Source organism: Chelonia mydas, chromosome 3 (genome assembly GCF_015237465.2).
Source record: "Chelonia mydas isolate rCheMyd1 chromosome 3, rCheMyd1.pri.v2, whole genome shotgun sequence".
Classification (NCBI taxonomy): domain Eukaryota; kingdom Metazoa; phylum Chordata; order Testudines; family Cheloniidae; genus Chelonia; species Chelonia mydas.
Genome location: NC_057851.1, coordinates 10656408 through 10681952, shown reverse-complemented (window position 1 = coordinate 10681952; position 25545 = coordinate 10656408). Strand labels below are relative to the sequence as shown.

The window sequence follows — 25545 nt, the reverse complement described above, 5'->3', positions numbered from 1 at the left end:
TGCACTGTGTTTGCATTTCCTTCCACCAGATGGCAAGATTTCCTCACCCTCAGCAGCAGAAAGCATGCTTCTTCATGCCACGAATGCAGTATCTGCATAACTACCCTCCCCCCAGATCCTACAATAAAGAGGAAACTATTTAAACAGAAAAAAACAACAACTTCCAAATGATCTAAGGGGAAAAAAAAGATTGAATTTGAGTCGGTATCAACTCCGTGCAGTGTGGATACTTCTTATTTAATAGATGTATTCCAGTGCAGGGGATTCCTTTCTTTAAAGTGTTATCCGTCATGGAAGTTACAAAGTCAAGCTTTTAAATGGGCAGTTTAGGTTCAAATCTTAAATGTTTGAAAAATACAAAATTGAGGGGATGGGAAATTTACAAAACAGAATAGAGGATTTAAAAAAAATCGATGATAGGGATTTTTGGGATGCAGAGAGGAGAGATTGTTTTTTATTTATACATCTCAGTGATATTAGAAACAGCTGCATGAAAACCTGAAACTGACTGTAAATAGAAAAAAAGTGGACTTGACTAACCCAGCCCAAACTGAGTGAAGTGCAAAGAGTGAAACAACATCAAGGGGGAAAATTACAGTGAGGTTTAAAGTTTGCGTTTTTTTTAATATCTTCTGGCATTATTAATAGGAGTGGGGAAGATTTTATTGAATGCATAACTTTTCACCTGGGGCACCCAGATACTGCAGTAATGAGCATCCGCCGTGACTCAAAAGTGTTATCTGGTCTTATTCCTGAAGCTTCTTGTTAACATGCATTAACTAGGCCAGGGGTTGGGAAATGGGTTTAAATTTTGCAGGCTTCATTTTATTCTTTCCACAGTCAACTAGCCCGTTAAAGGAGAAAATTTCATTCCCTGTGTCCCAGCTAGACCAATGTCCATCACTGCCTGGAGCTCCCATTGACTTCAGTGAAAGTTGTGGATGTCCATTGCCTCTGAAATTCAGGCCATGAGTGGTTTAAACCTGAAGCTTACAGCTCCAAAGCCCTTCCTTGTGGTCTTAAACAGTGCAGCCATCTCCAGTGTCCAGTACCTCACAGCTCTTTGCTTTGTTCTGGCTGAGGTCGGATAAGACAGACTTTCTATCACTCTAACAGAAAATGCCCCTAGATGGAAATAAGAAAGCACTAAAAATCACTCCTTCCCATTACCTGGCTATCAGCTAGTAGGGATTTGCTCACAGAAGGGGAAACAAGGTCATGGTACATCACAGGGTGGCTGCTGTTAAATTAACCCCATGCAGCACCAGCCAATGGAACATAGTGAAGTAGCTCATGTGGGAAGCCTACTCACTCCTTTTGTGGCTTGAATGTTCACCAGGTCTGACCTCTTTGTAGTGTTACTCAGTAGCTGTGTGACGGGACGAGCTAGCTGCTCCAATCAGGATCTGTGTCCCAGGGTGTTAGGTGCTGTACAGACACATTCTAAGTCCCTGCTCCAAAAAGCTTAAAATCTGAATAGACGAGAGAGACAAAGGAGGCATTACTATCCCCATTTTATAGGTATGGTACTGAGGCACAGGAAGATTGATTCAGGACACAAAGGGTAGAGGCAGGAACTGACTCCAGCTGTCCGGAGTCCCAAGCTGGTGCCTTACCCACAGGACCATTTTTCCTCTTTTGTGCTTTACTGCAGTCATTAAATGGTTTTTCTGAACCATCCCACTCCTCCCAGAATACCTGATAGGAATGTTTTGGGAGCATGGGGCAAGAAGGGATTAACTGACTCACCACCAGGTGAGCACAGGTTCCAGCTCTGCGGCAGCTTTCCTATATGGCCGGGGGCAAGGCATTTACGCCCAGCTCCTCAAAGGTATTTGGGCTCCTAATTTTCATTGACATGAATGGAGGTAGGCGTCTAAATCTTGACTTGAGAATCTGGGCCGTTGTGTCTCACTTCCCCATCTGTACAATGGGATAATAACATTACCCTGCCTCCCAGGGGTATGGTGAGGATAAATCCATTTGAGATTGTGAGGTGCTCACATGGGGATAAGTACATTAGCGTGATAGCTTAGGCCCAGCGGCTGGTTGTGCCTCTCTTTAATCTCCTCTCTTTCAGCACCAGTTGGCCTTGAATCTATCATTTTACTTTCCAAGCTCATCCGCCCCCTTTTTTATCTCACCACGGCTGGTTTTCTTCTCTCTCTCCCACTCGAGGGCCAGGGTTGTGTCTCTCCCTGCCCGACCTCCATTTGCAGAACTCCGCGTCCCATCTCCCGCTCGCACACTACAGCGTGGCCTTTGTTGTAGTTTTCTGATAAAGAAAGGCAGCAGGAAAATAATCCCCTTTGCTGACTGATCCACACCTCCGCTGTCTGTTGCTTCAAGGATTTGGGGATGGAGGAGTGCTTTCTTCACAACCATCTTCTTTGAAGGTCTCTCCACTCCCTTGTTACTGCATCTTTTTAAAGGAGATAAAAATTATGTGCAGAGGAAGGGAACAAACCTCAGGGTAAAATGCAAAGCTCACAGTTAAAATTCACCAGAGTCTGATCCCAGCTCCCTTTGAAGCCAATGAGAGTTTTGTCTGTAATAGGAACAGAACCAAGCCTGGTTTAGGAAATGTTAAGTCGCAGTGGTCCAGCAGTCACTTACCCCGTGGCATATTATGATGTACACTTGCAACATAAACAACAGCTGTGTACAAGATAATGCAGCAAACCCATTGTTCCTGTGGCTGACAACGTGCTCCTGAATATCTCAATGAAGTGGTCAGTGTGTATCCATATTACTGCTGTAGAATGGCAATTGGAACTGCTCAGTGGTGTGTCATAGAGTCTGTAGTGCTAAAGGTGAATGGTGATTCTCCTGTGGCTCAGGTAGACCCTGTGATTTGAAAGCAGGAGGATCTGAGTGTTCTCAGAAAAGAAAGATGTCTCAAGTGAGAGAAGAGCAGTTGGAGGAGGAGAATAAAGGACGAGGGGGAAGGAGTGGGGGGCACATGGTAATGGTGGAAGGAGGAGAGACCAGAGTCCTTTTGTGCCCATTTAATGCTATCTTTAATTGTCCCAGGCCTAAATATCATGGTGATAGGTGCCTTTGAAATATTTGAGGAAGATGGACAGACAGATAGCTCCTGCTGCCGCCTTGATGTTGTGAAAAAAACGATGGTGCACAGTTCAGGTGGCCACCGACCTTCCAAGGAATTAAAGGACAATGGTATGAAAGATACAGGAGCCAGATTGTTTTTTAAAAGTCAACCTGCCATTCCTCTCCCCCCTGAATGTTTTATTTATGGTACAAAATCATATATAGCAGAAAATCCTTCCTTTCCGTCACAGTGTTTGATCTTTTGCTGTAACACAGGCCAGGGTGGGTTTTACAGCGAGAAGGACACTAGGCAGTAGATAAAGATACGTGAAGTGCAGCTCAGTAAGAAGCATTTCTAAGTGTCTCTGCATTTTATTAGTTATTTGCACTATTAGAGCAATGGCGTGGGCCTTCTCAGGTTTTGCGGGCAGACCATTAAGGTGACCTTGTGTCCTTGAAAAACAGGAATGTCCCAGTCCTGTCCTAGTGTCCCTGTTATATTTTGTCCGGGTTTTCTAACCCTTTGCAGCCTAGCCACCCGCAGGAGCCATTAGCTGACTGCTATGGTGACACTGACGACAGGCAGGCTGTGGGCTTGTGCACTTCCCAGAACCTTCCCAGGCAGAACGGTTGCATGTTGTCACTTGGCCCTCCCCACCCTCACACGCTTTCCCCACCAACCCCTGCCCCTCCAGAGGAGGCCCCAAGCCAGCCTGACCCCTCACTCTGTGTGTGTATGGGACGATGGAAGGCTGTTACCCTAGATAACAAACCCCTCCTGGATGCACCCCCTTGGCCCTACCCACGCCACAGCTGTCCCTGTTTAAGAGCTGGCCACTCCTGCATAGATGCTGTTTGGGGATGAAGAGAGTGTGTGAAATGGGGGGGAGGTTCTGGAATGGCCCTCAGTATGGCCAGCCCCAAACGTTCAAAAATCATGAGTAGGGCCCTACCAAATTCACGGTCTATTTTGGTCATGTTCACGGTCAGAGGATTTTAAAAATCGTAAATTTCATGATTTCAGCTATTTAAATCTGATATTTCACGGTTTTCTAATTTTAGGGATCCTGACCCAAAAAGGAGTTGTGTGTGTTGGGGCGGGGGGAGGTTGTGGTACTGCTACTCTTTCTTCTGCACAGCTGCTGGCCATGGCGCTGCTTTCAGGGTAGCATGGTCTGGTACTGCCACCCTTAGTTCTGCGCTGCTGCTGGCAGGGTGCTGCCTTCAGAGCTGGGCGCCCAGCCAGCAGCCGCCACTCTCTGGCCACCCAGCTCTGAAGGCAGCAGCGCAGAAGTAAGGATGGCAGTACTGTGACACCCCCCTCCTAAAATAACCTTGTAACTCCCTTTTGGGCCAGAAGCCCCAGTTTCAGAAACGCTGGTGTCCCCCATGAAATCTGTATAGTACAGGGTAAAAGCACACAAAAGACCAGATTTCGAGGTGGGGGAGACCAGATTTCACGGTCCGTGATGCATTTTTCATGGCTGTGGATTTGGTAGGGCCCTAATCATGAGTCAGGCTCACTAAAAATCATAAGATTATGTAAAAATATTAGATTTGGTGTTTTGATTTGCTTTCTGAGCCTTTAGGGTACACTGGGCCCACATTTTGAAGCTGTCTCTGCAGCCACACGGGCTAGAAATATGCCTTTTCTTTAAGAGTGAAGGCTGAAATCATCACCTGTCCACTTGACTCTAGGAGTGGGGACTTTGAGGAAAACAATAATTATCATGAGACTCAAGACAAAGTCATGAGAGTTGGCAGCACTGGGTCCTGGTTTGGGAGGGATGGGTAGGGTGTCAACAGGACAGAGGTGCTGGCCAGCCCACAGTGTGTGGCTGCAATGCTGCCTGTGTAAGGGGACTGTTGGCCCCTTACTAAAACTTAGTGCGGGGTGGTGTTTGGTTGGACAACTCCCAGTACCAAAAGTAAGGGGAAGGGTCGATGGGAAACCAGGGACAATGCGGAAAGGCCAACGCTCCAGATCAGCCTGATTGACAGGGTGGGCAGGCTAATGAGGGAGTGAGGAGGCCAGGGGTCCTGTCCTGTGTGGGCTAGAGCTGCCTTCGTGGGCCAGAGTTGTGCCGAGCTAAGGAGAGAGCAGGAGCCTGGACTGACCTGGGGAACAGAGCCTCACCAGCCAAAGCCAGAGGGTCCAGAGAAGCAGCCTAGGGAGCGGATCTGTGCTGGGAGGAGAGCCACACCAGCCAGAGCCAGAGGGGCCAGAGAAGCAGCCTAGGGAGCGGATCTGTGCTGGGAGTAGAGCCACACCAGCCAGAGCCAGAGGGGCCAGAGAAGCAGCCCAGACAGCTGTGCTGGGAGCAGAGCTGCAGCAAACAGATCTAGAGGGGCCAGAGGAGCAGCCAGGGAGCTGCATTGGAGGTGGAGCAGCAGCAGTGCTGGGGCTGGAACAGTCTGGTGCCAGGTGCAGTGAGCAGTGGGGGGAAAACGAGGGAGGACCCTGGGCAGCGGGCCTCGCAGATGGAGACACCCCCAGCCAATAGGCCTTGCAGGCCAAACCTGGAAGGGATCATAACCGCAACGGGGGGGAAGGGAGGGGAAAGCTGGGAAGAAGGACTCTCCCACCTAGAGCCTGAAGGCGTGTGGCCACCGCGAGAGCAAGTGTCCGACCCCACAGTACCCTTGCAGCACAGCCAGGGCCTGGGAGGGAGGCCTGGCACATCTGAGGAACAAACTATGAACTGCCCTTATGTTCCAGAGATGGCTGGGTGTGATATCCCCATGCCACAGAGCGGGGTGATGTGTTTTCCTTTAACCTTTCCCATTTTTCCTTTTTTTAAAAAAATTGGTTGCTGTTTAATAAATTGTATTTGCTTGAACTATATGTAATGATCAGTGAGCCAGGGAAGCGTCCAGAGCGGAGAGAGCACCCCGGAGTGGGGACACCCTAGCCCCTGCCCTAAGTGACCACAACAAAGTTGGGGGTTCAGTCCCTCAAGAATCCTGGGCCCAGGCTTGTCGGGGTTGCAAGGACCACACAGGAGAGTGGGAGTCCTCGAGGTCAGGCAGGCCTCTGGGTAAAGGAAATGGGAGCGAGGACTCAGATCCTTTTGCTAGCCCACTTCACCGGGGTTGTGTATAAGCCAGGAAAGTGCCTCACAACAGTGGAACTATCCCCCGCTCCCGACTCCGCTTACTCCTCGGTAGCATGACCTCCCCCACAGCTTGGCAGGTGGCGGGACCTGGTGCACACTCCCAGTGGGGCAGAGGGCTGGCTGGCCCAGAGTGTGTGACCCCCCGCCAGCCCAGCAGGTGGAAGGGGCCCTGGCGGGGGGGCAGGGGACCCCCCAGCCCAGCAGGTGGAAGGAGCCCTGGCAGGGGCAGGGGGCTCCCAGCCCAGCAGGTGGAAGGGGCCCTGGCGGGGGGGCAGGGGACCCCCCAGCCCAGCAGGTGGAAGGAGCCCTGGCAGGGGCAGGGGGCTCCCAGCCCAGCAGGTGGAAGGGGCCCTGGCGGGGGGGCAGGGGACCCCCCAGCCCAGCAGGTGGAAGGAGCCCTGGCAGGGGCAGGGGGCTCCCAGCCCAGCAGGTGGAAGGGGCCCTGGCGGGGGGGCAGGGGACCCCCCAGCCCAGCAGGTGGAAGGGGCCCTGGCAGGGGCAGGGGGCTCCCAGCCCAGCAGGTGGAAGGGGCCCTGGCGGGGGGGCAGGGACCCCCCCAGCCCAGCAGGTGGAAGGGGCCCTGGCAGGGGCTTGGTGCGGCGAGTCCCTGCCCATTCCCGTGCTGGCAGCGCCGCACCCTGTCACGGCGGGGGGGAGAAGGGGGGGGGTGCCAGGTGGGGCTTGGCAGCGCTCTCTGGGCAAAGCCCCTCCCCCCCGGGAAACGCTCGCACGAGCCCCCGATTCCCGCGGCAGAGCCGGCTGCACCCCCAGCGCGCATGCCCAGAGGCGGCGCATCCCTCGCCGCCGGCGCTTCTGGCGAGCATGCGCTCTCTGGAATGTTTACGGTTGCCAGGGGTGACGGCGTTGCCTGGCGCCGGGGCAGGCTGGGGACCGGAGCCGCCGCGCCGGGCGCCCGCTGGCCATGAGCGCCCATCCCGTGCAGGGGCTGCCCCTGCTGCCGGGCAGCGCCTTCAGCGACCCCACGGTGAGGAGAGCCGGGCCCGCGAGCCCGGCAGAGCCCCCCGGGACCCGATCCGCCCCCAAACCCGATTCCCCCTCCCGCCCGCACCGGGCAGAGCCCCCCGGGACCCGATCCTCCCCCAGACCCGATCCCCCCTCCCGCCCGCACCGGGCAGAGCCCCCCGGGACCCGATCCTCCCCCAGACCCGATCCCCCCCTCCCGCCTCCACCGGGCAGAGCCCCCCGGGACCCGATCCTCCCCCGGACCCGATCCCCCCCCCCGCCCGCACCGGGCAGAGCCCCCCGGGACCCGATCCTCCCCCAGACTCGATCCCCCTCCGCCCCGATTCCCCTCCTCCCGGACAGAGCCCCCACCGGGACCCGGTTCCCCCCCGCCCCCACCGGGCAGAGCCCCCCGGGACCCGATCCTCCCCCAGACCCGATCCCCCCTTCCCGCCCCCACCGGGCAGAGCCCCCCGGGACCCGATCCTCCCCCAGACCCGATCCCCCCCCCCCTCCCGCCCCCACCGGGCAGAGCCCCCCGGGACCCGATCCTCCCCCAGACCCGATCCCCCCCTCCCGCCCCCACCGGGCAGAGCCCCCCGGGACCAGATCCTCCCCCAGACCCGATCCCCCCCTCCCGCCCCCACCGGGCAGAGCCTCCCGGGACCCGATTCCCCTCCGCCCCGATTCCCCTTCTCCCGGACAGACCCCCCACCGGGACCCGGTTCCCCCCTGCCCCCACCGGGCAGAGCCCCCCGGGACCCGATCCCCCGTCCGCCCCAATTCCCCTCCCCCCCGAAAAGAGCCCCCCCGGACCCGATTTTCCCCCCGACCCAATTCCCCCCAGGACCCGATTCCCGTCCCCCCACCCGCCGGACAGAGTCCCCCGGGCCCTGATCCTCCTTCTCCCCGCCACCTGAGCCCCCACCGGGACCCGATCCTCCCCCAGACCCGATTTCCCCCCGCCCCCACCAGGCAGAGCCCCCCGGGACCCAATTCCCCTCCGCCCCAAAAAGAGCCGCCCCCCGGACCTGATCCCCCCTCCGACCTGATTTCCCCCCGGACCGAGCCCCTCCCCGGACCCGATTCCCCTCCCCCCGGACCGAGCCTGCCTGGTACCTGATTCCCGCCCCCCCACCCCCGGACAGAGCCCCCCCTGGGCCCCGATCCTCCTTCCCCCCCACTTGAGCCCCCACCGGGACCTGATCCCCCCCTCCCAGACCCGATTCCGATCTCCCTTCCCCTCCACAGACCAAGCCCCCACCAGGACCCGATTCTCCTGGCTCCCGATACTCTCCCCCGACCGATTCCCTGGGACCCAATCCCCTGCCCCATCCCATCAGGATCCAATCGTTCCCCCCGACCGGATACCGCTTAGGACCCAATCCCTCTGCCAATTCCCTCCCCCTCCTAAGCCTGGGACTGGATCCCTTCCCGAACCGATAGCCCCTGGGACCCGATACTTCCCACCCGAGACCTGGTACCCTGGCTGATACCCCCAACCCTGGGATCCAATTCCACCCCTACCCCTCCGGGACACAAATTCTCTGCGACCGGATACCTCCCCTCATCCCCCAACCCTTGGACCCAATCCCCCCTGGGACCTGATACCCGTGGACTGATACCCCTGACCCTGAGACCCAATCCCCTCCCCCAGATCTGATACCCAATACTCTTGGAACCAGTGGTCCCATGTTCTCATCAGCCCCCCATGGACCTCACACCCTCCTTAATAGGGATGGGACCCCCATGAGAATCTGATATCCCCAGGATAGGTACCTCTGTGCCCCATGGGGCCTGATAGCTCTGTACCCTCCTGGGAACCCAGTGTCCCCCAGTGGGCTGTAGTGTTCCCCAGATACTCTTCCAATTATACTCTAACACTGGTTGTTGGCCAGTTGCATTCTGAAGCACACAATCAGCCAGACAAGCCAGTGAGAAGTGAAGAGCTGTCCCTCCTTGCCCCCACACCTATCGAAAGGGCTTTGTCCCAGCTCGTCGCCATTTAAATATTTTTCCTCACCATTGGTTATAGCCCCTTGAAAGTTTGAACCTCAAATCTAGTTCCTTGTCCAAATGTTTCTTTCCTCTGGCCTGTAGAAATCCCGCTTGCCATACTCATGTGAGTAGTTCCATTGACATTAGCAGGACAACTGGTGTAATTCACATTGACTTCTAGAGTCGAAGGCCAGAAGGGCCCATTGTGGCCATGAGCTTACCCTCCTCTATAGCGCAGGCAAGAGAACTTCGCTGAATTAATTTGTTTGAACTGGAGCGTATCTTCTAGCAAAACCATCCGCCACGAGCAGGAGTTGGCTAGTCGGGCTATTATTAAAGGGTTGCTCAAAAGTGCGGAGCTGGTGTCAGCAATCTGCACGAGGAAGGCGAAAGGTGGTTGATGTGTTCATTGAGGGGGAGAATGGGCTCCGAACCAGCAAACAGAGGAACTGCATTGAAGTCAATGGTGTTCCTTCAGATACATGCTGGCGTAGCTGAGACCAGATGCAATGGCTTACATTTGGGGCTGTCTCTTTACATTCATGTCAGTCATTTGGTAGGAGAGTCCTGAACTGGAAGCCAGACTCACTTGATTGGTCCTGTTAATATCACTGGGAGTCCTTATGGGCCCAATCTGGAAAGGCACCTAGGGGTCTAAAGATGTAGATAAGCACTTTTGAAAATTCCAGTTGGCGCCTAGGCGATTGCCTATATGCCTTTAAGGGCTGCAATATTGGGCCCAAATACACTGCAGTTTACTCTGTCACAGGATTGCTGTCCCCTGCTTTCATAGATAAGCATCTTGGTTTTGTCTCAGCTGTCTTTCCCACAACCACCTCTGCTTCGCCCTGGCATTTATTTACCACCAGGAAATCGTTATTCTGTGGCAAGTATGATAGTTATGCAACTGGCTATTAACTTCCCTTAAAAAACCAGCTTGCTTCACTGCTGCTCTGTCCTGAGCAGCACTGGCCGAGGCCGCTGTATTTGGGTTTAAGTAAAAATGGGCAAGTACTTGGAATGCCATTGGTGCCTTGGGATTATAAATAGGATTAGAGTCTTAACCATTGGGCTGTTTGTTCATGTGCTCAAGGCTGAACTGGTTGCAAATTCGGGGCTCGGAAGGCGTTTTCTTTCCATGCATTGTAATGTGCTGGTTCCCACCTCCTTCTATAGCATGGAATGAGAATGGCTCAACAGTGTGTCAGAGGCTCTATCCTGCTAAGAACAAATTGAGATTCTCCTTTAGATTGGCATGAGCTTTTGGAGCAGGAGGATCTATCGACACTGATCTCCTGATTTCCAGTCCAGTGCCAGCTCCCCAAAACACCTGTCCTCTCTGCAACCTCCTTTGGCTAAGTGGGACCAGGAAAGGTTAAACTAATAATTGTTGCAAGAAATTACAATAAAATGCGCTGCCGTTTTTCAGGATATTTGACACCTTGAGCTGTTTTTTGGTGAAAGAATTTGCTTTGTGTATCAAGATCTAGCTGGTGCCAGATTGTATTTAATGGTTGAATTGCTTTCCTTAGAAATCGGCTTTCCATCGCTCCCAGACACTGGGTTATAGGAATGGCTTTGCCTGTTCGCGGCTACCGACGATGGGGATAGGCAGGGAGCGACTCTTCGTGAACCAGCTGTCCCAGGCTGAATTAGATGAACTGTCCAACAAGAGACCCACGCTGACCTACGGGCAAGCCAAGCAGGCCCCACCTTCCGACTTCATTCCAGCACATGTGGCTTTCGACAAAAAGGTACAGAAAGCCTTAGTTCAGGAGCATTGCTAGCCAAACCCAGGGCTGTGAGCTGTGAACGCCAGGGTGCGGGGACACAGACAGTATAGAATGTATTTTCCAGCTGCCGTAGTCCTTAGTCATAGACAACTGATGTCTGGATTGAAAGAGGCTTTCTTTGCTTGCGAAGAGGATTACAGTAAGTAAACATTATAAAGCATTCCCCACGAGCTACTCAAGGACATATCCAGTAGTTTAAAAGAGAACTCGGATGAACTCTAGATGCTTCACTTTACAACCATCTCCTGGTAAGTCCCACCCTCTCATGTTCTCCTTGCAAAATTATGCTGGAACTGCAACAGAGCCGGGAACCTAAAGGTCCCATGCAAAGGGGGCATCTCCTGTTTGTCGAGCTGTCATCTGGGAGTTTATACCGTGCTCATCACCACAGCGTCCTAAAGCCTGTACTGCCCCATATAGACTTCTTGCATTAGTCGTCGTCAGCGTATCTGCTTCGGGCCAGACTGTGTCCTTAAGGAACTTGCAGCACCACCCCTTGCACAGCTTGGGAGGGATCATGCCCCAGCAAGTTGCAATCCCTCTCTGAGCTCGGAGAGCGCAACGGGGAATGCGTAGGCTGTGCCAGCTTTTAGGGTGGCACCATCTGCTCCCCACAGCATGCCTGGGCAGCTCTGTGGGCTGGTGTGGAGAGGCAGGCAGATCCATGGCCCTAGCTACTCTACACCCCTTGCAACCTGGAGTCTCACGGAGGAAACGTTCCTTGTGCTTTGCCCAAGCACAGGAACTGTGATTGTGGCTGCACTTGCGCAGGGTGCCCAAGACAGGGCAGTCACCTTGTGCCCTGACCCTCCCTCGCCACCACCTCCCCACGCACAATCTGGCTCTTGCTGTCAGCCTGCAGGGCAAATGCAACTGCAGGAGAGTGAGGCAGATTCTCAAATCCAGTAGAGCACAGGAAACCTCATCAGTAGTGGAGCCAGAGAACGAGGGAATGGCTTCCCCTATTGGGAGCTCGGCAGCCACACTGACTCTGAGGGGATGAGCATATTAAAGAAGCTCGTGTATGTCAGTAAGCTACGCCAATGGGAACTGGAGAGCTCAGCAATGTGCCAGCCGGGGCCCCTGGCTGTAAAGGGCTTGGAGATCCTTCGTGGGGGCAGGAGCTATGTTTATTCGAGCCACTTACACTCGGTCCCTGGGTGCCTCAGACAAGGGAAAAATTTACAAAGTATTGGGCTCTAGAAAAACCACCAGCAATGAGAGCTCCCCTGAGGCTATTGCAGTCAGTCTGTGGTCAGACTCTGGGGCCCTCGATGGCATGATAAGTACTAATCCCAGTGACCCATGTTGTCAAAGCAGATGGCAAACGTTAACAAGATCTTTGATTAATGCCGTCACTAATGTGAGTTCCTTCTCTCCTTCCGGGGTCCTTCCCCACGTTACAGGTGTTAAAGTTTGATGCCTATTTCCAGGAAGATGTTCCCATATCCACAGAAGAGCATTTCCGGATCCGTCAAGTGGGTATTTATTACTACTTGGAGGATGACAGCATGTCCGTCATGGAGCCCATCGTGGAGAACTCTGGTATTCCTCAGGGCAAGCTCATCAAACGCCAGCGGATTCCCAAGAATGACCGCGGGGACCATTACCACTGGAAAGACCTGAATCGGGGCATGAACATCACCATCTATGGCAAGACTTTCCGCATAGTCGACTGTGACCCGTTCACACAGGTGCATCAGGGATGCAGGGAACTAGTCGACTAAGAGAATCCTAGGAGTTAGCGATGGGCAAAGCTCACTAGAATCCCTGCTCTGTTCCCAGCCCACTAATCCCAGCACACAAAAGTAAGATTAGGGATTCTCAGCCTCTTCCATACTGGGGCCCCACCCCACATAAGACCATGGGGCAGGTGAGGTGATCACTCATGACCCCCTGACACCCATTTCTGACACTCCCACCCCGCAGGGTTGTGCCAACACATTGAGAACCCGTGATGTAGACTGGTCTCTTTTATAGAGCTGGTGCAAACTGGAACTGAATGACCATTGAAGTCCGTGGAGTTTTGCCTGTTTACCCCAGCTGTAGATCCAGTCCCTGATGTTACTCTAGAGTCGTTTGGTGGCTTATGTGAAATGAATTGATGATGCCGTCCAGTTCCCATTTCAAACCTGCAACTACATTTAGCATAAATTGGCATCCTCAGGGCCAGAACTACTAAGCCATGCAGCCTGACCCTTCCTTCTAAGGCCTTGTGGTAATCTCTCCAACTCAGGGGTCAGTTCCCTGATGGGGAAGCTTGTGCTGCTGCTTCCCAAGCTGCATGTTTTCTGGGCCAAATCTTGGTGACTTAGGCAGGCGAGCAGTCCCACTGGCTTCAGTGGCTCTCTCGGGTGAGTGCCGTGAGTATAGAAATAGGGCTCTGCTTTCCAGAGCTGGCGCCTTCCAGGAGCATCGCAAATTAAACCAAAAAAGAGAGACGTGCCCTCTTGATTTGTAATAGAAACATAAAGGGGCAAGACCTGAAGTCCTTCTTCAGTCTTTACTCCGGCAAAACTCCCAGCAGTGGAGCCAATGGGAGGTTTGCCCGAGTCTAACCTGAGGCAGGACTTCAAGATCTGGCTTGCAGAGAGGTCTGAAAGGTCCGTGGAAACAAAGAGGCAACTGACAGTTAAAAACCTTTATTAATTATGATGATATGATCACAATGATCCCTTCTGACCTTAAAGTCGATGAGTCTATGATTATTGTGCAGCACCTAGCATATTGGGATTGCGGCCTCTAGGTGCAACTGCTAACAGTGAGCTTACAGGCTCTTGCTGATACCCTCCCAAACCCAGCCCAGAGCTTTCCTTGCCTCCTGACCTTAAGAACCCATCGCAGCATTAATGGCCCAGACACTTCCCCAGGTATTTCTGGAGAGCCAAGGAATTGAGCTGAACCTTCCTGAGAAAATGATTTTCGACCCGTACACGGAGCTCCGGAAGATGCCCATGCGCATGTACATCACACCATCGAACTTCGACCAGCTCAAACAGTTTCTGACCTTTGACAAGCAGGTGAGTGGGGCACAGGTGCCTTTCCTTGGGTTAGGTTGTTCTCTGTGTGTCCGTTTTTTTGTTGAAGAATTGCCACTTTTAGGTCTGTAATCGAGTGACCAAAGAGATTGAAGTGTCCTCCGACTGGTTTTTGAATGTTATAATTCTTGACGTCTGATTTGTGTCCATTTATTCTTTTATGTAGAGACTGTCCAGTTTGGCCAATGTACATGGCAGAGGGGCATTGCTGGCACATGATGGCATATATCACATTGGTAGATGTGCAGGTGAATGAGCCTCTGATAGTGTGGCTGATGTGATTAGGCCCTGTGATGGTGTCCCCTGAATAGATATGTGGACACAGTTGGCAACGGGCTTTGTTGCAAGGATAGGTTCCTGGGTTAAAAAGAGAATACGAAGTTCAGCTCTTACCTTTCCCCCAGGCTTGGCTGCTTCTAGAGTTCCTCCTTCAGAACAGCTCAGCCCACACTCTAGATCCTCCTCTCTCTCTTTCTTGCTCCAGAAAGCCTTATGTCCAGGTAGGGTAACCAGCCACTTGCCTGAGTGCATCAGGGGCAGTGACTGTTTGGCATCTGAAGACTCCTGATTTCACATCTGTCATGAAAGGCACATTATAACCCAGCTCTGCAGCTAGCTGCTACCTCAGTGGGTAATGATGGTGCATTGCAAACATCCATCGCTGTGTGATTATTTTGACCTCTGGGGCAAATAAACCACAGCCCCACCTGAGAGTAGCTATGGTGTTTAGGCAGCCTGATGGTTGAGAGCAAGATGCCTGCCACCTGTGTCTCCCTGTGATCTGGGGTGGAAGGAAGTTCTGTTATGAAGTGGTCGCAGTTCGAGCCCTGTTGGATCAGCTAGTCCACCTCATTGTACCAGTACTAGATTGTTATTCTCTAGTACTTTGTCCAGCCTAGTTATCAATGTCCCAGCGCTGCCCTTGGGGACTGATACATCTCAGCGCTAGGGCATTTTTTGTTATTCTCTAGTACTTTGTCGAGCCTAGATATCAATGTCCCAGTGCTGCCCTTAGGGACTGATACATCGCAGTGTTAGGGCATTTTTCCCAATATTTCCTTTGATCAAATTTCTTTTGAACTACCTGAATAATTTCAGTCCCTCCATAGTGTTTCAGATATTTGTGGTTGGGTCTTCTCTCCCCTCAGCTGCTGCCTAGCCTAGCTAGTTCTGTTTGGTTCTCTTAGTCAAAACCTCCTGCTGCTGAACCATTTCTGCTTCTCTTCTCTGAACTGCCTCCCTCAATGACTTGCTGACCAGAGCCCAGAAATGAGTGCAGGATTTCAAGGCCAGTCTCACCAGTGCTTAACACAGGCAGACTGGCACCCCTGTGCTCAGGGCAGGATCCTTCTGCATACACAGCCCCCAAATTGCACTGGCCTAATCCAGACAGGGCATGTTTTAGTGTCATGTTGGGTTCATGGCCCTTGCTTTGCTCTCCAACACCTGCAGGTCCTTCGCTTCTACGCCATATGGGACGACACCGAGAACATGTTTGGCGAGAACCGGCCTTTCATCATCCATTACTACCTGGCGGACGACACGGTGGAGGTTCGGGAACTCCATGAGCGCAACGATGGCAGAGACCCTTTCCCAGTGCTGATCAGACGCCAGCACTTGCCCAAAAGCTTTGTGGACAAGATGAGTAAGAGTCTGTGCTTGGGGTTTTACCTGTTTTCTGTTAGCAGGAATTGTGTGTGTGCATGAGCATAGATGGGTGGATGCATGCAGGGCGTGCGTGTCTCATATTATAAATATACTGTCTATGTAATTAATCCCAGGAACCTTTCCTGAGTTTACAATTTCTTTCCAACAGAAACAATCTCTGTCGGTTTTAAAACATTTAACCTTTTGCTGCCGCTTTGCCAAAGCAAGTGCGACATCTCAGGCATTCCACCACTGGCCCCCTGAAGCTGTTTATACCTTTCACATACAGACAGGCTTTTCTCATCTCTTGCTTTGTATGCAGTAATAAAGACGACATCTAGCTCACTGAGCTGCCTTTTCTACCCCTGATCTTCCCCAGAAACCTTCCCCCGCTGCGTGCTGGAGATCTCCAATCAGGAGGTGCTGGAGTGGTACACTGCCAAAGATTTCGCCGTTGGCAAGCCCGTCACCCTCCTGGGGCGCAGCTTCTTCATCTACGACTGTGATGAGTTCACAAGACAGTTCTATTACGAGAAGTTTGGCATCACTGACTTCCAGCCAGTGGATGTAAAGAAGAAGCCACCAGAGGAAGTGCCACAGGTACTGGGAGAAAATTTACAGGGCGGGGTGGGGGGAGGAAACCCATCAGTCTGTACAAGGCAAAGACCCTTAGGACTCCTAAGTGCCGTTATTGTAAGCCTTTTAGAAATACTTTCTCCTAATGTTGTGGTGTTGCTCAAGAGAGTCAGATTAAGGGGACGCCAGAGGGAAAGTCTAGCGTGCGTCAGCCAGGGCAGTAGGGCTGTGAGTCTTAACCTATACAGCAGTGAAGTACTGGAAAGCTCTCTACTTCTAAGGTTAATTCCACTGCTGAATGACACAGCAGCTGGAAGGCAAAACACATCCTCTAATGCTCTGGAACGCGCCTGGTGCCTTTTCCACAGTGTTGAGTGGACTTGTGGAATTTGCTTTGAGTACTGAGATTTAAAAACCAATAAACCTCATTAGATATTGATATGAATAAGTCGCCACAGGTCCTTACTCAGAGCCAAATTCTGCAGCCCTGACTCAGAGCAGGAATTATTCATGTGTCCCCATCGCTGGAGGTTTTTCGGAACAGGTTGGATAAATGCCTGTCAGGGAGGTCTACGTTTCCTTGGTCCTGCCTTGGTGCTGGGGTTTGGACTTGAGGTCCCTTCCAGCCCTACATTTCTATGGGAGTGGAGTCCTACTAACTTCTTGACTAAAGACTCCATGAAAACTGAACAAACAGCTCAGGCTTTTGGCCAAGGAGAGTACAAAAAGTACAGGGGCTATCACCCCTCTTGCTTCAGGGGGTTGGGTGAGCACCTGAAGTAAGGAGACATTTGCAGCCCCTGTACACTGTAGACTTGCATACAAGTAGGCACATTATTGCAGAAGGGGCCTATGTCTTTCTCTGGAATGTCCAGTACTGGCCAGTCATGGGGAGAGGATATAGGAGTAGATGGACCATTGATCTGTTCCACTGAGGCTAGTTCCAGAGAGGCTAGTACTTTCATTGGGATGCCATTCCAGGAGCGGGGAAAGGCTTAATGTCACAGCTCATGTAGGAAACATCTGCGTAGCTTGGTTACCTCCAAACTGCGGGGTGTTCAAGTTGAGTTGGTGAGTCAGTTTGGCCATGTTCTCTGCTCTCGGGGTGACTGACATATTACAGAGCAGTTGTGCTCTGAAATGTGATTATAGGTAACATTTGCCAAGATGGCTAATGTCCAGATCCGCAAAGTTAGGAGACTAACTCCCATTAGGCCTAAGTGATTTAGGAGCTTAAGTCACAGGATCTGTATTGTCAACAGAATGGGTTAGTTGGCTTCAATCAGTTACAGCTGTGAACCCCCTTGAAGATTATAGGGTTGCATGGGTATCCCCAGGCCTGCAAAACTCCTGGACCTGATATTTGGAAAGGAAAGAACCCAGCTTTAGCCTCAAGCTTGAGGCTGAATTTGCAGGCTTTGGAACTAGAAAAACAAAAACATATTTTGGCTGGAGCACATTTGATCTGAAGTCAAGACAATAAACCTGAAACCCTGCAATGCCCTCACTTCCCTGACAAGGCAGGGGCTTCCGGGGATTGGTGCACCTCTCTGCCTGTCCCATTGTGGGCTGGTATACTTTGATCTAATGCTGGTTGTTGGCTTGGGGAGGGGGTGGCTGTGGGGGTTGAGTGGAGATTGGTCAGACTGGATGACCTGCTGGTCCCTTTGGCCTTAAACTCAGACTTGTTCTTCCAGAGCTTCTTTTCAGAGTATGTAAAACACAGGGTCAGCTGCTGTAACCGAAGTCATGGGAGGCCTGCTGATTTATATGTACAGTCCAGGGTATCATGGCTCAGCTTTGGGGAAAACAGCACTGCCCGCGGGGAAGGTATTCAGAACTGGCACAATTCTCGCTGCAGAGAATGGTTGCCCGGAGCCGCTTCCTGACCACTGTCTTTTTGTTAGTTGTAACCACATGTGCCTCCTGTCTCTTGTGTGTGCAGATCATTCCTCCCTACAACGGTTACGGCTTCCTCGAAGACTCCCTGCAGAACTGCTTCTCCCTACTGCCGCATCCCCCCAGGAAAAACTTTATTAAGATGCTAGAGAATGACCACAAGGTGCTGCGCTATCAGGTTGCACTGGTGAGAGCTTGGTACATGAGTAAGCGCTACCTGGTTACACCCTCCAAATCAGAAGGGTTGGGGGAGTGGTGTGTGCTCAGTTAACAAAAGATAGCACTGGGGGGAGCTAACACTACAAGAAAGGTCTTCAGCAGCCACCAGCGAACAGCCCTCTGTTTGAGGATGGTCACATGTTCCAGTATGGCCTTTAAGACAAGCAGTAATATAGTAAGGCAGAATAAAAGCAGGACCAGACAATATTACACGGTCCTGCACCACACCCCCATTGAAGTCAATGGAAAAACTCCCCTTAACTTCAGTATGTGTTGGATCAATGCTCATATGAGCAGTATTGCCGCTTGAACCTGACTATCATCCATCCTCGCCCCCATGTCCATGCCCCGTTACATCATCTTCTTCCACTAACACCTGCCAGCACCTGTGCACGCTGCCCCCTCCTCCCCCGGGGCTAATCCCAGCTTCAGAAGCCAGCTGTGGTTCATTACATCAGGACTGTCCGGCGGTTTGCAGGCTGGGAAGCTGGCGAGGGAGCCCAGCTGAGAGCTGTGTTCTTCACACAGCAGCAGCTTTTAGGCTGCCATGTGCATGGCCTCTGCGATGTAGTGGTAGTTCCCATGCTACCCTTGGGTCAGCTGATGTCTGCCCCTCCCACATTCTAAGGGGCGTGCTGTGGCTGTTCTCTCGCTTTGGCTGCATTAGTTCCCGAAGGCCATAATTTAGTGCTCAGATCAAAGCTAATTTTAATCTAAGCACATAAACCCAGTGGAGTGCTCAGAGGGTTTAGTCTTGTGGTTAGGAGCTGGAATCGGCCCAGACCTCACGGAGATACAGACTTTAATTCTACAGCTAATCATTCTTTGTGGGATGAATCACTTCATACAAGATATGCCTTGCTCCTGGAGTGCTGTAGACGTGGATGTAATGAGTGAATTTGGTGGCTCTGGACCAGATTCTGCCACGGTTAGGCATGCTGAGCAATAGTTTGGGCTGGGAGTAGTCCAATGAGTCACTGATATCCCAATTTTGAACGTAGTCTGTGGTTTTATTACAGTGCAGCAGGCTGGTTACTCCTCTTGCCTTCTTCAGGCAGGGGCTCGAACCAAGTGCTGTAGGTGTTTAGACAGGTGTAAAAAAGAAAGCTCTAGGTTCGGTCCTTGGCTGCTTGGGGGTGTATAGGAGTAATTTGTGAGTATCCAAGGAAAGCTGCTAACCCTGAATGTCCAAATATGTGTTTCCTGACCACACAACCCACTCCGGTCCTTCCCTTCTCTAGGAATCGCCAAACCCCGAGGAGAGAAAGCGCCGGTTCATTCTCTCCTATTTCCTCTCCACTGACATGATCAGCATCTATGAGCCGCCTGTCCGCAATTCAGGCATCATTGGAGGCAAATACTTAGGAAAGACCAAAGTCCCCAAGCCGGGCTCCACTACAGATAACCCCGTTTACTACGAGCCAGCGGACCTCACCATTGGTGCCACAGTTGAAGGTAGATCTGGAACTCGATGGAGCCGTTAGAGCATCTGTTCTTTAGAGCAGGCTCATTGTTTTAAATGAGTTTTCTGATGCACTACAGGGGGATCGATCTAAGTTACACAACTTCAGCTACATGAATAACATAGCTGAAGTCGACATACTTAGATCTGCTTACTACGGGGTCCACACTACACGATGTCGACGGGAGGCGCTCTCCAGTTGACTCCTCTTGTGCTTCTCGTTCAGGTGGAGTACAGGAGTCAACGGGGAGAGCGATCTGCGGTCAATTTAGCGGGTCTTCACTAGACCCGCTAAATCGACTGCTGATGCATCGATCATCATGCTTCGGTCTCCCAGTAAGTGTAGACAAACTCTTCCTTTTTGCACAGATATTGCACACAACATCCTCCACCTACAAACTGTTAGTTCTGGATCAAGTGTAAAATGCAGCAGGTGGTGGAAAATGGTGTAGTTCCATTCATTTAGCTGGTGATTTGGTTTCTACCCTACATAGAGAGAGAGCACTATGTTTTCCGTAGCATTTGTGCAGTTGGTGTTCTGAGGTATGCCAGCATTCTAAGGGTTAATGCTGGAGCACTGGGCCACATGAAATCCTGGAGCCTGGGCCATCAGTTCATCCATGGAGGAAAATAACCCTGATCCTAAAGCATGTTAGAAAGTAGACAGTGTTAAATGTATAATTCCTCTGGGCCCAGTCCTGAAGCCTTTACTCAGTGGCTCCTGACATAGGCAAAACGCCCATGGAATTCATAGAGATCTTTTCCTACACCAAGACAATAAAAAGCTGCATGAACTGCTCTGATTTGGCTCTGACATTGCAAGTTCCTCAGGGCAGGAATCTTGTCTTTTCCTGTGTCAGTAACCTGACTCGCCCACACACGGAAGTAACACTTGGTTTGCTGTTGCTTGCCCAGTATTTGGTCACAGGTTTATCATCACCGATGCTGACGAGTACGTCTTGAATTACATGGAAAGCAACGTCGAGAGTTTCCCTGCAGCAACGCTGCAGTCTCTGCGGGATCACTTTGCCCCTCGCCGAAGGGCAGCGCAGGCAGCTGAGAGGTAGGTTTCAATGGCGAGCACATGAGAGGCAGCGAGAGCTGGGCTTAATAAGTCATTCAGCTTTTAGCTGGTCAACTGGCTAGTATTTATTTGCAGTAGCTGCCCTAGAGTTGTGCATTCTAGCGCAACCTTGCATAGACCATCGTTAACCAATGGTACCACGCTCTAGCCTCTTACTCTGGCCACTGCTGGCTAATGACTGATCAGCTGATTGTTCCACTCTGGGAACCCCTCCTTGGGCACAGAGAGAAGGAATTCAGTGTATGCAAGGTACCACTAAGGCTGCTTATATAAGAACTCCTGAGCTGGGGCTACCACAGCCCACGAGCCTGAAATCTTCCTTAGAGAGCATTGGCGCCGCCCTGAGGCCTGTAGCAAAGATTTCTCTTCAGCCCTGCTTCGGAGCAGTTAAGTCGTCCTTCTTCTGTGGAGGATGGCGGCGCTCAGTAATAGTGGCTGCTCACAGTACCAGCACCCGCCTCTTGTCGCACTCTGGCTACGAGAAGCCTACCTGACGGTTCTCTTACCATTGCTAGTAGGTCATTTGGGCCATTCCTTGGCCTGTGAAGGACGGGACCCAACCCTATTGTCTAGTGCTTTGTCCGGTCTTATTTTATATGACCTCCCCTCCCCTCTCCCTGGGGCGAGGGCTTCCATCCCATCCCTTAGGAGACCACGCCACACCGAGCTGTTGTGGGCTCCAGCTACTGATTTTTATGGCAGTACATAGAGGCTCCAGCTGAGAATGGGGTCACTTGGCTCTGTATGACCACACAGAAGGAGACAGTCCCTGCTCCAAAGAGCTTACACAAAATAGACCAGACAGACAAAAGGAGTGAAGAGAAACAGAGGCAAAGGGGGAAGGGGCAGAGCTGGGCAGAGACTTTTTGGCCCCTGCCTTCCAGCCCAATGTCCTGTCCACCAAGGAGGTGACCTTGTTATTCAAAGGAGTGTGTCTTTAGAAGCCTACTACAGGCAGTCCTTGACTTTACGACATTGGAGTTACGATGAACGGCCCTTACGTTTATAAATTGTCATTGTGTTTTGACTATGACATCTGTTTTGACTTTACAATGCTCGATCCAGCATCGTTCCTACGGGAAATTCAAGTTATGATGTTTTCGACTTAAGACGCGATATTCAGGAACCAGTTGTGTCGTAAGTCCAAGGACTGCCTGTATATATTCAGGAAGAACAGCTGGCCAACCCAGGAACATGACTGGCCCCCATAGATTTTAGTTGATGGAACATGAGAGAAGGACTTAGCTCAGCTGTGTCAAGAGTGACTTCTGCACGCAGTCATTTCCTCCTTTCCTTCCTCCACAGCCAATTAGCCGCGGGGACAGGCAGGCAGGAACTGGAGGAGCTAGTGAAGCAGGTTCAAGAACAGCTGAAGCACCATAACTACTTAAGTAACAGCAGCATGAGGGAGGCGTTCCTTCACCACGACAAGGACGGCTCCGGATTCCTCGAGAAGGCAGAGTTCTTTGCCCTCTGCAACCGATTCAACCTGCCGGTCAGCGATGCCCTAGTTAACAAGGTCAGGAGGCAGCATGGTTAGCATGTGCAGAGTTTGGCTTTTAGCTGAAACGTTGACCTGGGAGCCACGTAATATTGCACACAGCACTGTCCTCTCTCGCTTGCCTCAGCGATTCCAAAGGAGCTGCCCTGTCCATTTACAGAAGGCAGCCAAGCCCCATTGCTGGCAGTGCCCCATCCCCGGGCAATGCCATGAACTAGATTGTGTGCTATCCCCCCTCCTCCTGGAGCATTCCTGCTCAGGGCCCCAGAGGCAGAGGAGACCCACATATACAGTCTGGCAGTGGGACTAGCAAGAGGTGGGAGAAATTCCTTCAAACTCTGAGGTGAAAACCACTTCACCCCTGTGTGGGTTAAACAGAAGCTGGGGGATGGAGGTGGGAATCCAATTCCATGTAGGCCCCAAGACAGCACTGGTAGCCAAGTAACTAGTCTTCCTCCACGGTTATGCTGTCATGGGCACCACAGTCATGCTTCCTGCAGGGCAGCTTCTGATCACCAATTGCCTTTGCATACCACATCCCAGCTGAATTGCCGAGAAGGTACAGTAAGCCCAAGCCTGCATGGCGTCTCCACCATCTCCACCTCAGGCTTTCGCTAAGGCTGGATAACCTTATGGGCTTAGCTAATAAGGGTCAATGGCAATACAGCTATGGGGCCATGAGCAGAAGCCAGCAGAGATCACAGGCTGCCTTGTAGGAAACAGGACCGAGAACCACGTGTGTGAGAGAAGAAACCAAACATAGTTGAACACGAATGGTAACTTGGGTTTCCTCAGTATAAACTGTTAGAGTTGTAAGTGCAGAAAACTTCTCCATCTGAAGAAATGTATAAAACCTGGGGACTATGTCCCCCATTTTCTTAATAAAATTAGCGAAAATTAGACTGGCTGGTAGCCAAGGGATCAAGCCGATTTAAAACAATGCATTCGAGCAAGACTTGTTTCTTTGGTATTACAGGAAAGGCAACAAGGTTATTTCATCACCAGGGCCCTGCTGCATTAGATTCTGCAGGAGACTCTTCCTGCCATACCCGATATAATGGGAGAAAGGAGGGATTGTTATCCCCATTTTAACACATGGGGGAACTGAGATTCAGAGCAGATTAACTAACATGCCCCAGGTCACCCCGGCCAAGGCCAGGAATTAAACCCAGCTTTGAGTCCCAAGCCAGGGCCTTATCCCCAGGACCGCCCCTCCAGTCTAGCTGTGTAATACATAAAGTGCCTAGATCCCTAGTCTAGATACCAGAGCCACAGGCTAAAAATAGACACCGAGCAGCAGCAGCTAATTCTTACCTCTAAAACAGAATTAATTAACCAAATATGTATCCATCACACAAGTGACCGTGCAAACGAGGTGACGAAGGGTGAGTAAATCTTTCAAAGGAGTTATGATAATCCCAAGGTGTTAAAGAGAAGACACCATTAAAAACTCTACTTCCCCCATGAAAGCCCCCAGGGACGGTAATATAGCCGACGCCAGTTCCCTCTGCTGCCTTTAGGCAGTGGTTGGGAGCTGCTGCCACAGGGAAACAGTTCCTTAGGAGCTGTTAGTGGGACCTGCTGTGTCTGGACAACAGAGCAAGGGGCACCCATGTGGGTCCCTCTCAGTTCCTGTGGATCCCCTGAAGTCTGTAGGCAAAGGGCAGGGAACATTTGGCTTCTTCCTGCTAGAATGAGGAGGACGCTGGGTTGAAACTTCATGGGGCAGGTTACTCCTGAGTGAATGGGGCTATTTATTATAAGGGAAAGTTTTCCTCTCCTTTAGGTGGGTTGCTCCCCTATAGGGAAGAACGGGGCCCTTTGCCCTGTCCCACAGGAGCTGCTCACTGGAGTTATCCTTTAGGGAAATGTGACTGTACTTCTCTGCTCTCCTCATGCTGCCGTTTCTTTTCCAGCTGATCAGCCTGTGTTCACATGGGGAGAACAAGATCAATTACCATGACTTCATCAGAGCTTTCTCCTGCTGAGCTGCCCCCAGAAGGTGAGACACAAACCAGCCAAGATTGTCCCAGCTGAAATGATACATATTCAAATGTACCTTTAGACTCCCCCCCATCGCTTCATTTAGCGCTGCTCATCCCTTCGGCACCAGGTCACCTCATCGCTGCCCCACTTTCCTTCCTGCCTCACTGAGCTCAATGTCCCAAATGCGGGGCCTGTAAGCAGAGCCTGTAGAAAAAGCTTCATTTATATTAAAGAAATGACTCCACATCGTTCCAGGTTGTCTCTTCCTGGGCTCTGATGGGGTGGACTGGGACGGGGTGGACTGGATGGACTGAGAGCTCCAGGCCTTTCATACAGACCGCCCGAGGAGGACTAACTAAGCAAAAAACAACTGGGTACCCTTTTAATTTATTATTTTGCTGCAGAAGGGCCTAAAGGCGCCAGCCATGGAGCAGGACCCCATTGTGCGAGGTGCTACAGTATCCGAATCCTGGCAACCATGTCTGCTGTGAAATGGCAGATACATGTGTCTGCTGTAAATACGCACACCGAGTGGCCTGAATAATTGAGGATTAAAGCAAAAGATCAAACAAACAGCATTTTGCTTGCTTAAAACAGAATTTAGTGCTGCACTCTTGTGCAGTTTGTGACAGCAATTGCCGTAGAGGCAGTCCCCCGGCAACAGCCTGATACCTGTCTTGCAATCACAAGGGCCCTGCTGTGCTCGATTCTGCAGGAGACTCTTCCCACTGTATCCGAAATAATGGGAGAAAGGAGGGATTGTTATCCCCATTTTAACACAGGGGGGAACAGATTTAGAGCTGATTAAATAACGTGCCCCACGTCACGGAGAATAGATTTAGATACGTATCCCCCCCCCCCCCACACACACACACACTCTGGATGTTCTCTCAATTTAGTTGCCCTACTAGAAATGCTGGTCCCATGAGGAAGTGTTGGCTATTGCCTGGATAGTGCTGTGTTTCCCTACAGTGAAGAGAGACACATGGTCAGGGTGAGTCTATAGCACTCTCACCCTGTTTAAAAAGTCTGGTCGCTCGCCCTTACATGAAGAAAGCTGCCACAGACCCACCCACCCCCATTGTGCTCTAGGTCAGCCAGCCAACTGTGCCAGTGGGATGCCCAGGTGCACCTGAGGAGCAACTAGGACAGAGATCATGCAGGTCTCCACCATTAGGCACACTTTCTGAGCAAAATGCTTATTTTATCCGT

At 51.7% G+C, this 25545-nt stretch overlaps 1 protein-coding gene across 3 annotated transcripts; it reads left to right on the top strand.

The window, feature by feature from the left end:
- The first annotated feature begins 3162 nt into the window (after window positions 1-3162).
- EFHC1 (EF-hand domain containing 1) lies at window positions 3163-24903 on the top strand. 3 transcript variants are annotated; one of them, XM_037893876.2, is made up of 11 exons: window positions 3163-3180; window positions 10661-10882; window positions 12328-12615; window positions 13792-13941; window positions 15412-15604; window positions 15986-16206; window positions 18128-18268; window positions 19542-19755; window positions 20678-20825; window positions 22152-22365; window positions 24264-24595. In XM_037893876.2, the coding sequence occupies exons 1-11, from the start codon at window positions 3178-3180 to the stop codon at window positions 24333-24335; spliced, it is 1866 nt and encodes a 621-aa protein (XP_037749804.1). In that variant the 5' UTR covers window positions 3163-3177; the 3' UTR covers window positions 24336-24595. The 3 variants fall into 3 exon arrangements, with proteins under 3 accessions (XP_037749804.1, XP_037749803.1, XP_037749805.1); XM_037893875.2 differs by lacking the exon at window positions 3163-3180 and adding an exon at window positions 7018-7152 and having other exon boundaries at window positions 24264-24903; XM_037893877.2 differs by lacking the exons at window positions 3163-3180; window positions 22152-22365 and adding an exon at window positions 7018-7152 and having other exon boundaries at window positions 24264-24599.
- Window positions 24904-25545: the final 642 nt, after the last annotated feature.

What these genes read in the sequence shown, in the direction of transcription:
- EFHC1 (XM_037893875.2), top strand. Translation starts at nt 7,090, where the DNA reads ATGAGCGCCCATCCCGTGCAGGGGCTGCCCCTGCTGCCGGGCAGCGCC. An exon ending in GCGCCTTCAGCGACCCCACG is followed by an intron (nt 7,153 to 10,660) that starts GTGAGGAGAGCC and finishes TGCTTTCCTTAG; the next exon opens with AAATCGGCTTTCCATCGCTC. An exon ending in ATGTGGCTTTCGACAAAAAG is followed by an intron (nt 10,883 to 12,327) that starts GTACAGAAAGCC and finishes CCCACGTTACAG; the next exon opens with GTGTTAAAGTTTGATGCCTA.